Source organism: Gobio gobio (genome assembly GCF_949357685.1).
Source record: "Gobio gobio genome assembly, chromosome: 13".
Taxonomy (NCBI): Eukaryota; Metazoa; Chordata; class Actinopteri; order Cypriniformes; family Gobionidae; genus Gobio; species Gobio gobio.
The window spans coordinates 39,033,192-39,045,968 of record NC_137106.1 but is presented as its reverse complement, the minus strand read 5'-3'; the positions used below and the strand labels follow the sequence as shown (position 1 = coordinate 39,045,968).

The 12,777-nt window shown below is 37.4% G+C and overlaps 1 protein-coding gene across 1 annotated transcript in view; it reads right to left on the bottom strand.

Moving 5' to 3' along the window:
• Positions 1 to 922: 922 nt before the first annotated feature.
• LOC307135731 (utrophin-like) overlaps positions 923 to 12,777 on the bottom strand; it is a 46,607-nt gene continuing 34,752 nt past the window's right edge. Inside the window, exons 16-18 of the mRNA XM_079832354.1 lie at positions 5,095 to 5,166; positions 3,145 to 3,268; positions 923 to 1,696 (exon numbers count right to left, since the gene is read on the bottom strand). Of these exons, the coding sequence (XP_079688480.1) occupies positions 1,691 to 1,696; positions 3,145 to 3,268; positions 5,095 to 5,166 (202 nt within the window). The 3' untranslated portion in view covers positions 923 to 1,690. The remainder of the gene's footprint in view (positions 1,697 to 3,144; positions 3,269 to 5,094; positions 5,167 to 12,777) is intronic.

Here is a 12,777-nt window from a genome sequence, read left to right as displayed (position 1 = left end):
CCAATTTGTTAACGATGAACTTGCTTCCTAAGACAAGACTTAATGTTCATTAAAATAGCTTCTGAATAGCACATATCACCATTCACGAGTCCATATCTCTATAAAACACTTTGCGTCTCATCTTCAGACTCTTATTTCCGTATAATTTCGACTCTGCACCGAAACATAGCCGGTGAAGAAGAAAAAAACATGATGAATGTCCTGAACGGATCCGTGGCTGAGGGGCTCATCTGCTTCAGTAACCGAGTGGAAATGGGCTTTTCACAGCAAAGATCTCAGGAGGGTTTTAGACAGACAGGTAATAGGCTACAACCACAGCCGCCACCAGGTTTATTTAGCTAAACCAAACAACATTATGGAAGCAACAATATTCTTCAACAAATTATGTTCCTTTAACATCCATTTTTTGAGAGTATTAATATGTTGGACAAAACCGCGTTTTTTGAGCTTTTGAAGCCGTTTAATCCTGAAAGAATTGCTATTTTTTTGTTAGCAACATCTGCTTTGCATTATTAGCATATTATGTAATTACATAATGAATAAGTAGGGTTCCTTAAATCACTATAGCCCATTAAACAGGCATTCAAAAGTTTCCATTGTCTTCTAAAATAAAACAGAACATTAAATTTTGCCTTTAGATGTGTCTGAGCAGCTTTAATAGCGTCATGGTTTTAGAAACTATTTGCAGCGTCGTAACTGGCAGTATGTTTGCAAAAATAAATAAATAAATAAAAACAGGAAACAAATTAGAGACAATAATCAAACAAAAGATTAAAATCCGTTCAAAACATTCCTAATTACTCATGCATTATTGATATTCAGTTGATTTTGAAACTTGTTTATGAGTGATCTTTTAATTAAATGAGGCTTAAAGATGGTTTTAAATGATCAAAATTTGATTGGAAATGCAGAAGGACCATCTGAGACAAATATATTTATTTATTACAATGCATATTTTCAAGTCAAATTAAGTTTAATGGTGACAGAAGATTTTCACAACAGGACCAATAGCAAATAAATGCATTTCCAATATAATCTTAAATATTTGTTGCGACTCCAAAACAAATAAATATAGCATCATGTAAATAAACAAATATATTGCACTGTATATATTGTTTCAGTCATTATATATGGAACAAAGATGGGAAACATCTATTATATCCAATATCAATGGAATTGGAAGAGACACTCCACTTGGTGGTTCTTTTTCTAATTCTTGCTGCTTTTGCCCTATAGATGGAAAAAAAAAACAGAGCAAGAAATAAACATCATTAAATAAAAAGAAAACAACGAATGCAAGCCATAATAATCTTTGCTGGCCTACATCAGAATCCTTCCACATTAAAGCAGACTTTGCATTGCTCAGAACTGATTGTCATGTTTGTGTACATTTTTATCAGTGGCATTAAAGCATGACGGCAGTCTCTGTGGGAGCAAGTCGCGTGGGGTCTGATCTGTACGGTCATCCTCTATCGAACAGCTCATGGATAAACAAACACATCTGCACTGCGGTCGACTCCAGCTCTTATCATTTTGAGAAGCAGAAGACAGCGATGATGAAAGTCCTGTCACACAGTCATCTTGGTGTGGGGTGTGAGATGAAATCTTATGCAAAGAACTCTTCAGATCCCAGGCCTCCACTATCTCATCTGATGGAAGGCCGTCTCATGTGAAGTCAAGAAAAACATCCTCAGACCTAAAGGAAAGAGGGTAGATAGATTCAATCTTAAATTTGAACAAGTACAACCAAAAAAAAAGTATATTTTATAATATCGGCCTCTAAAAAGTTATTTTGGTCTATCATTGCATAAATGCTGCAAATGTAAAAGAAAAATATGTCCTTGCATGCAAACTTTCCGCGTCCTAAATCACGTTTAAATGGCAAGTGACATTGCATTAAATGTGAAACGTTGAAGTAGAGAAACTGCTATTTTTTTGTGTAAAATTAATTTACAACTTCTAAAAAAAATGTACAGTGGCCTATATACTAATGAGTGCATTTAGTATGAATGCAGTCCGGATCCACTACAATTGTCATGGTGTCATTTGCAGTGTAAATCTTTAACATTTAATAATAGACCCTTTTCACATTTATGGGTTTCTCAGAGCGGAAGTCGTCATAGTTGGGTTAACTTTTATAGCGGTGAATGAGAGTATACACATTTTTTGTGTCCCCATTTGCTCAAATAGCAAAAGAAAAACTGCACAATAATGATTTTACAACTTTTCAAAAGGGAACAAATGTATTGATAACGCGAGTGAAAAGAGATAAATGTGTTAGTTTTTACTATCACTCCCATAGAAGCTGTATTTGAAACGCCCTCACAGTAACGGTAACTTGTTTTTTGTAATTTGATGCAAAAGTAATATAATACAAAGTATTAGTGTTATACATGTACATATATTTTTTTTTAAATGATAATACAAAAAACTTTGCAGGATTTACGATAATTATTTAATGGACCTGAACTAACATGAACTAACAATGTTCAGTTGTATTTCTTTAACTAACGTTAACAAAGAATAATAACTTCTATAACAAATGTAGCTATTGCTCATTCTTAATGTTAGTTAATGCATTAACGTTAACTAATGAGACCTTATTGTAAAGTGTTATCTATTGTTCTTTATTATACTTTTGCACTTTAATCTGTTTGAAACATGTTTACTTTATATATATATATATATATATATATATATATATATATATATATATATATATATATTATACATACACTATATTGCCAAAAGTTTTAGGATACCTGCCTTACATGCACATGAACTTTAATGACATCCCATTCTTAATCCGTAGGGTTTAATATGGAGTTGGCCCACCCTTTACAACTATAACAGCTTCAACTCTTCTGGGAAGGCTTTCCACAAGGTTTAGGAGTTTTCTGACCATTTACTAGTGTGCATCTTGAGACAAAACAATGACACTGACATATTTTAAGATAGATCAGTGCAAGCTGCTTTCAGTTAAGACAGCTCAAACATGCATTTTAGTCTGGGACTACCTTAAGCCTGTCTGTGAATCCGGGGGGTGAAGTTGTTTTGCTAGCATTCATAAGGCATCAGGCGACCAGAGGCTTGAGAAATACATCAGTGCCCCTCAGCGTGTATCAGGTGGCACAATACAGGTACCTGTCCGCCTCCAGACTGCAGAGAACGCTCCAGCTCATTCATCATCATATCGCCGTCGGATGTGCTCTGATGAGCACATGTATCTGGTCTCTTGTCAATCTGAGTGTGGCTGTGCTCTTCGCCCCTGCCATTAAAGATGGTCACGATGACACAGATCATTTTGCACACTCTTTTGCATAATATTGCATTTTGCATCACATATGTCTTAATTATTATCTTTGTTCTTAAAGGAAAGCATCAATATTTGTATTTCTCATATTTATGCATAAGGATTCCAAGAAACCTTTTGTTGCCTCTAAATAGATCAGCTTTATAAATTAAGACACATTTTTAAATTTGACTTTAAATTGGTCCATTTATCTGTAGTTTAAGTTTATAGAGATTACATTTTCGGGAAATGACTTGTATGGTGACTAATCAGTGGCATGGGGACAGAATACAAAATATTGTTTATAATGAAGCCAAATTATGAAAAGGTCAGCAATCAAATAATTGCTTAAAATCTGTCCATGAAATGAACTCATTAAAGGATTAGTTCACTTTTAAATAAACTTTTGCTGATAATTTACTCACCCCCAAGTCATCCAAGATGTCCATGTCTTTCATTCTAAAGTCGAAAATAAATTAAGGTTTTGGATGAAAACATTCCAGGGTTTTTGTCCATATAATGGACTTCGATGGGCCCCAAACGGTTCAAGGTCCAAATGACAGTTTCAGTGCAGCTTCAAAGGGCTTTAAACGATACCAAACGATGAATAAGAGTCTTATCCGTTTCTGTGAGAAACTGAGCAGTATTTATGCTATTATTTTACCTCTTAACAGACAAACCTGATTGTCTCTGAGCTCCCCCATAACTTCCGCTAAGTGAGGTCAAAATACGAACGTGGTCATAGATATATCGACCGTAGATGCCTCATTCTACTGATCCATGCAGGCGCTTATGAGGCATCTACGTATACATCTATGACCATGCTCGTATTTTGACCTCACTTAGCGGAAGTTATGGCGGAGCTCAGAGACGATCACGTTCGTCTGTTAAGAGGTAAAATAATAGCATAAATACTGCTCGGTTTCTCACAGAAACGTATCGTTTCGCTAGATAAGACCCCTATTCATCGTCTGGTATTGTTTGGTATCGTTTAAAGGCAAGCCCTTTGAAGCTGTACTGAAACTGTCATTTGGACCTTGAACCATTTGGAGCCCATTGAAGTTCATTATATGGAGAAAAACCCTGGAATGTTTTCATCCAAAACCTTAATTTCTTTTCGACTGCAGAAAGAAAGACATGGACATATTGGATGACATGGGGGTGAGTAAATAATAAGCAAAAGTTTATTTAAAAGTGAACTAATCCTTTAACAGCACAGCAGGGATATTATAATTAACTAAAACCAAAACAAAAATCATAAAACAACTTTAGTTACTTGAAATAAACTTGAAATTTAATCAAATAAAATATTAAAACCTTAAACTTCTTTTATTCCAGCTAGTTGCCAAGACATTTCTCAATTATTTAGTTGAACTTGATTGTACACTTGAACTACACAATTCATAAAAACTCTTTATACATATTTTTTAAAAATCCACAAAAAAAACTAATAAAAATGTAACAAATTTAACTCTAATTAAAATGAAAACTAATAAAAAAAAAAACAACAACAACTATTATATCACCGATACTAAAATAGTACTGCTGCACAGATCAGTGGCAATGCTACTACAGATTTTGCATAATTATTCTCAGGATCACTATGATTAAACATCCGGCCATGATGTGCCTGTATTGAATTAGTCCTGAAACAGATTAGTAATGAAACAGATTGATTTGTGCTAGTCACAGTGAGGTCAAATCAAATGATCCCTCATCAGTCTGCTCAGTTCAGATGTCACAGTGAGTGACAGAATGACAAACTGTTGTGCACATGAGCCAAACTATCGGCTGCAACTCACATTTTTCCTGTTGACAGGTGAGATTCTGGTACAGGTAAAATGGCACTAGATTCTCCGTCTCTTTGTGTCGACCTGAAAGGGGACAGATGTGTGAAATAATGTTAACAGCAGGTATCCCACTGTAAAATAATGTGAAAAAGTTTCTTTGCAGCTGTCAAAGTGAAATATTCAACTCAGCAAAACAGCTTGTTAAGGAAACAAGCAAAACATTTCAGCCTAAAGCACAATGTTTTAAGTCAACCTCGGACATCTGGATGAGAAAAGAGATGCTTATTTTAAAAGCCTGCTCATTAGTGGATGCAGACTGTAATGGAAACCTTTTCAATGTTGCCAATTAAGAAAACCTTTCCTGCTGTGTGAATACACTGTCAGCATCTATACTGGGTCAACGTGAATCCAGACACACACTTAAAGGGTTAGTTCACCCAAAAATGAAAATCCTCTCATTAATTACTAACCCTCATGTCGTTCCAAACCCGTAAGACTTTCGTTCATCTTCGGAACAAATGAAGATCTTGAAATCCGAGAGCTCTGAAATCCGTAATGAAATCCGAGAGCTCTCTGACCCCTCCATAGTCAACAGTTTAATTAACACTTTCAAGAAAGCTGGTAAAAACATTGTTAAAATAGTCAATTTGACTCCAGTGGTTCAACCTTAATGTTATGAAGCGATGAGAATACTTTTTGTGCGCAAAAGTGTATATCTCAGGCCCTGTGGTGTTCTAGCACCCTGCAGACAGTTTTGGTTGGTTCCAGCATATGTCAGCAAACACTGGAAAAAGAATTAATTGACACTGGAACATGATAGAGACAAAATTATATGTTCCAGTATTTTCTGGAATCTAGTGTAAACAGCCCAAACTGTCTGCAGGGTGCTAGAGCACACAGGGCCTTAGTTACACACTTTCAAAACTGAATTTATAACCAAAAAATAAAAATAAATTAAAAAAAAGGGGGGGGGGGTATTACAGCTCAGACAACATGTACTTAAATGTTTACTTACATGTCACTTTTAGCAGTGGTTTATATAACTTCAAAGAGTTTCCTGTAAAATGACACCAACATTGTGTATTTAGACCACTGTATGTGGGTATGGGAACCTTTTCAATTTTGGTAGGCCAAATCCAGGCGGAAATCCCCAAAATGGTCCCAATCCCAGAGCTTAAGTTGTTAAAATATTAAACCAGAAGTGGAATTGAAATTAAAAATAGTATAACACCTTTTTAACCCTTATGTACTGTTGCGGGTAAATTAGATTTTTTTTAGTTGTCGGAAATATCAGCAAACCTATGTGTTTTCTTTAAATTTTTTGACTTTTTCCTCACTTAGGGTCATGAACATGTATGCAAAGTTTCAACACACTGATGTGTTTTGACACAATTTTTAGATTATCTCAAAAAAATATTTGTTTGTGCGCAGTACCAAACTTTTCCACCAATGACCATATATGGACTCTTTGATTTCCATATATGGTTTAAGTGATCTGAACCATATATTTCCATACTTTTCAAAATATTTATGAAGTAGACATCCTTTTCAGAAGTAGTTTGGGCAGTAATGTTAGTATTTGTCTAAATGTCTAAAACCCATAAAGAAACAAACGGAAAGATTTAGACCGTGCATTATAGTTTGGCACCAAATCACAAATGAAGAATATATCGCTAATTATCTATTGCTCTGGCACTAGCAATCGGGGGAGAAGGGCCTTAGTCAGGGAGGTGACCAGGAACCCGATGGTCGAGTGATCAGACGGCACATGACAGCCCACCTGGGGTTTGCCAAAAGGTACCTGAAGGACTCTCAGGCCATGAGAAACAAAATTCTCTGGTATGATGAAACAAAGATTGAACTCTTTGGCCTGAATGGCAAGTAGAGATTCGATTCTTTGCCCGAGCCGTGGGCCGATATTTCCTGCCAATATCCTCGGGGCGGGCCGGGCCCTTGATCAAGCGTTTTTTTTTTTTATCATTACTATTATTAGCCTATTTGTGTGAGCAGAAAGCTATGCCATAATCAGAAATAATATTTATATTTTTTAGCAAAGTAAGAACTAATACTACAGCTAAGAAACAAATGTGTTCAAAGTTGCACAAGTCAGGATTAATCTAAAAATCTAAAAACTCACTGCACATGCAGTGATGAAGCACAGCATTCTGAACAGAAACGCTCTGAGACGCCAGTCATGAGCTGCTCGCGTGAACAGCTTTGCTTAACTATTTCTTTTCGTTTCGAATTGTTTCGTTTAAAAGTAGACATTTCAAGCTTTCTATACATATATTTCTCATGTCTGTGAGGCAAGAAGCTGCTGAGTTTTGGTCTATTTATGAGACATGTTCAAGAGCAATGCAAGTGATCCGTTGCCTCCATGTCACGATTATTGTCTGCTATAGCCTATTTGCTTCTTATTTATTAAATCCAGGCAATTGGCTGATGAAACGTTGATTAAAATTAAGATACAATTTATACAAAATGAAATTCACTTTCAAGAAAGGCTTTCTACAAAACAAAACTTAATGAAGTGGTCAAAATCATTTCTGACCCACTCGCATCTTTGCACTTTTCAAAATCATTCAAAATCAAAAGTATAGCCTAGATGAAATTTTAAAATAACATTATAATATTTAAACATAAATATGAAACAAAATACATTGTTTAATGGCTATAACACGTATAGTAGGCTACAGTACAGATAAATGTCATGTCTGAGCGGGATTTGAGTGAACGTCATTTTACCAGTGAGCGGTTCATGAGTGGAGCGCACCTGCATAGAGCGGATTATTGAGCTGAGCGTCACACCGGTCCGCTTCGCTCATTACAGGCTCATTCTCGTCAGAACGCCCACGTATTAAAAAATGGTCGGGTGTAAATCGGGCTCGGGCTCATAATTATAGTTACATTTACATTTATGCATTTGGCAGACGCTTTTATCCAAAGCGACTTACTAAGGGACTCTACCCCTTATTACAGGGACAATCCCCCCTTGCTCAAGGACACACTGGTGGTGACCGCTGGGATCGAACCAGCAACCTTCTTCATATCAGTTCCATGGTTTAACCCACTGGACCACCATCTCACATCGTGTTAATGTCGGGCCGGGCTGGGCTCGGACACAACGTGCACGGGCTCGGGTAGGGTCGGGCTTGTTTTTTTAGGCCCGATCTAAGCTCTAATGGCAAGTGTCACGTCTGGAGGAAACCAGGCACCGCTCATCATCTGGCCAATACCATCCCTACAGTGAAGCATGGTTGTGGCAGAATCATACTGTGGGGATGTTTTTCAGCGGCAGGAACTGGGAGACTTGTCAGGATCGAGGGAAAGATGAATGCATCAATGTACAGAGACATCCTTTATGAAAACCCGCTCCAGAGCGCTCTGGACCCCTGACTGGGGCGAAGGTTTATCTTCCAACAGGACAATGACCCTAAGCACACAGCCAAGATAACAAATGAGTGGCTATGGGACAACTCTGTGAATGTCCTTGAGTGGCCAGAGCCCAGACTTGAACTCGATTGGGCATCTCTGGAGAGATCTGAAAATGGCTGTGCCTGATGGAGCTTGAGAGGTCCTGCAAAGAAGAATGGGAGAAACTGCCCAAAAATAGGTGTGCCAAGCTTGTAGCATCATACTCAAAAAGATTTGAGGCTGTAATGGGTGCCAAAGGTGCTTCAACAAAGTATTGAGCAAAGGCTGTGAATACTTATGTAATTTATTTTTACATTTTTAATCAGTTTGCAAATATTCCAAACAAATTTCTTTCACATTGTCATTGTGGGGTATTGTTTGTTGAATTTTTAGGAAAATAATGAATTTAATCCATTTTGGAATAAGGATGTAACATAACAAAGTGTGGAAAAAGTGAAGTGCTGTGAATACTTTCCGGATGCACTGTATTACTAGCCTAGAAATCTAGACGCACCCTGTAGTAAATCTAATTTGCAGCCAGTGCGTCTAGCAACTCTCTGATCGCAAGCTGGAAAAACCAAACTCTGGTCAGGCCAATCACATCGTGTATAGATTCGATGGGCGGGCTTAACATAATGACGGCAACTCTGGAAGACTTGGAGTTAAGCTTTTCTTTGAGAAAAGAACAAAGAACGACACTGTAGTCATTCAAAAGGAAGATGTATTCGTAGTTTTGCCGACCGGATATATACGGCAAAAGTTTAATCTACCAACTAGCTCTGCTCCGGGTGTGTGATCACGGTGTGTGTGTCACTTGGATGGATAAAATGCAGAGCACAAATTCCAAGTATGGGTCACCATACTTGGCCACACGTCACTTCACTTCACTTCACTCACTTCACATTCTTCATTGCTCTGGTTGGTTGTAGCGCTATCCTATTGCGTGCAGAGGGAATTTGAAAGACAACCGTTTATCCCGCCCCTCGGATTGAGCCCTGCCAATGGCGTGTTCCCAGACCCAACATCTTGATGTGGGTCTGGCTTGTCAGGCTACTGTATTGCCATAAAAATGCAAAAATAATTATTGCTTTCGGTTCACAAGCAATATTTCCATAAATGTTTTCCTTCTCCACACATGAAGTATCATATTTCATCTCAAGCTCCTCAGTCTCATCGATCATCATTCATAAACAGTGTACACTTGTTTTGGAAGAACTTTATTATTGGCAGAATTGTTGATTGTGGTGGAAATTACACCATAGCTGAAGGATAGTGGTCATTTTCAAAATAAAATAAAGTATTTAATATTAAAAAAATATTCCACTCTATGTTTAGATCATTGTTTAAAAATGCATATGTTTATAATGGATAGTTCAAAATTAAACACCCAAATATTAAACATTAAACACCCAAAATACAGTCAGTCACTTTCTCATATAATGAATCAGGACACCTAATAATAACAGTAAACACAAAACTAATATGATTGTCCGTGCTCTGACATTACAACAGCTGGTTTATTTCAATATTAAAGACTGCCATGAACATGATAAATGTCCCGTCTCTTCATTTCCCCCACGATCACACTAAACAGACAACTGATTGCTTTTGTAATTAAATTCACACCCACGAGAGGGAAGCAGCATTTGTGTGTTGATGTTCAAGTGGCAGCTTTGGAATTACATGAATGAACGGCCTCTAATTTGTTCCAGCACAAAAATGGCACATGAATAGGTCTTCAATAATTCAGAAACTCAGAAAAACAGAAGCAGGTTTCCCATGAGGCTGAGTGATGACAGGAAGTCATTACTTCAATAGGCAGAGATATGTCATCTTATAGTCAAATTACCAGGAAGAAAATATGATACTGCTTATACTGAATATTGTACACTGCATAAGCCACATTCTTTCATCTTAAAAATATATCTAAATAAGACATATGCTCTCAATGACAAATGCTGAACAGTTAGTTCATGCGTTCATGAACTCAAGGCTAGATTATTGTAATGCTCTACTGGGTGGTTTCCCTGCACGCTTAATGAAAGAAAACTCCAGCTGGTCCAAAACACAGCAGCTCGAGTTTTTACTGGAACCAGGAAGTCAAGTCAAGTCAACTTTATTTATATAGTGCTTTTTACAATGCAGATTGTTTCAAAGCAGCTTCACAGTGTTAAACAGGAAAATAATGCAACAGAATTTTATTCGGCCGTACAGCCGCTCCGGAGAAAACGGTGATGTCATCTAGCTCATTTCAATGATCATACAGTGACAATGCGGGCTTTAGATCAGTAATTAGATCAGTAATTTAGTTTAAATGGTTAATTTAGTTTACTAATTAGTTTTATTTGGATATTTATTTGAAAATGTATTGTCCCCAACTGAGCAAGCCAAGCCAAAGGCGACAGTAGCAAGGAAACCAAAATCTCCATCAGGTGACCTAATGGAGAAAAATAAACTAGGCTCAGTCGGGGTGCCAGTTCTCCTCTGGCCAATTAACAAACAGCGTTTGATTATTATTAATCTGGCAAATTTACAGTTCATGGGTGATATTAGATTGGAAGATCGGAGGCAACACGCCGGAGAAGGGTTTATTGAGGATGACGTATCGATTAAACAATTATACATTTGCAATATTCGAAAGATCTGAGTCATCACGCCAGAGACGGGTTTATTGAGGATGACATATAGATTAAAAAATTATTAAATTGCAATATTCAAAAGATCGGAGCCGTCAGGCCAGAGACGGGTTTATTGAGGATAACATATCGATTAAACAGTTATTAAATTGCAATATTCGAAAGATCTGAGTCATCACGCCGGAGACGGGTTTATTGAGGATGACATATCGATTAAACAATTATTAAATTGCAATATTCGAAAGATCTGAGTCATCACGCCGGAGACGGGTTTATTGAGGATGACATATCGATTAAACAATTATTAAATTGCAATATTCGAAAGATCGGAGCCGTCAGGCCAGAGACGGGTTTATTGAGGATGACATATCGATTAAACAGTTATTAAATTGCAATATTCGAAAGATCGGAGCCGTCAGGCCAGAGACGGGTTTATTGAGGATGACATATTGATTAAACAATTACTAAATTGCAATATTCGAAAGATCTGAGTCATCACGCCGGAGACGGGTTTATTGAGGATGACATATCGATTAAACAATTATTAAATTGCAATATTCGAAAGATCGGAGTCATCACGCCGGAGACGGGTTTATTGAGGATGACATATCGATTAAACAGTTATTAAATTGCAATATTCGAAAGATCTGAGTCATCACGCCGGAGACGGGTTTATTGAGGATGACATATCGATTAAACAGTTATTAAATTGCAATATTCGAAAGATCGGAGCCGTCAGGCCAGAGACGGGTTTATTGAGGATGACATATCGATTAAACAATTATTAAATTGCAATATTCGAAAGATCGGAGCCGTCAGGCCAGAGACGGGTTTATTGAGGATGACATATCGATTAAACAGTTATTAAAATGCAATATTCGAAAGATCTGAGTCATCACGCCGGAGACGGGTTTATTGAGGATGACATATCGATTAAACAATTATACATTTGCAATATTCGAAAGATCTGAGTCATCACGCCAGAGACGGGTTTATTGAGGATGACATATCGATTAAACAATTATTAAATTGCAATATTCAAAAGATCTGAGCCGTCAGGCCAGAGACGGGTTTATTGAGGATAACATATCGATTAAACAGTTATTAAATTGCAATATTCGAAAGATCTGAGTCATCACGCCGGAGACGGGTTTATTGAGGATGACATACCGATTAAACAGTTATTAAATTGCAATATTCGAAAGATCGGAGTCATCACGCTGGAGACGGGTTTATTGAGGATGACACATCAATTAAAGAATTATCAAATAGGAATATTTGGACAATCGAAGTCATCACGCCGGAGACTGGTTTATTGAGGATTACATATTGATTAAACAATTATTAAATAGGAATATTCGAACGATCGGAGTCATCACGCTGGAGACGGGTTTATTGAGGATGCCGTGTCGATGAGGCAACTTAAGGGGGAGTCTAATTGGCACGGTCTCTGCAGACACTTCATGGTCATGCGTTGGTCTTGTCTGGGCGCAGGTCCACCATCTGATCTGGATACGGCCCGGATCCGGCTGACTGCAGTAAACCTCGGGATAAAACAGAGAGACTAACATTAGCGTAGATGCCATTCTTCTGATGATGTAACGGGTACATCAGGTGTTATGGGAAGTGTTCCCGGTTCCGGCTG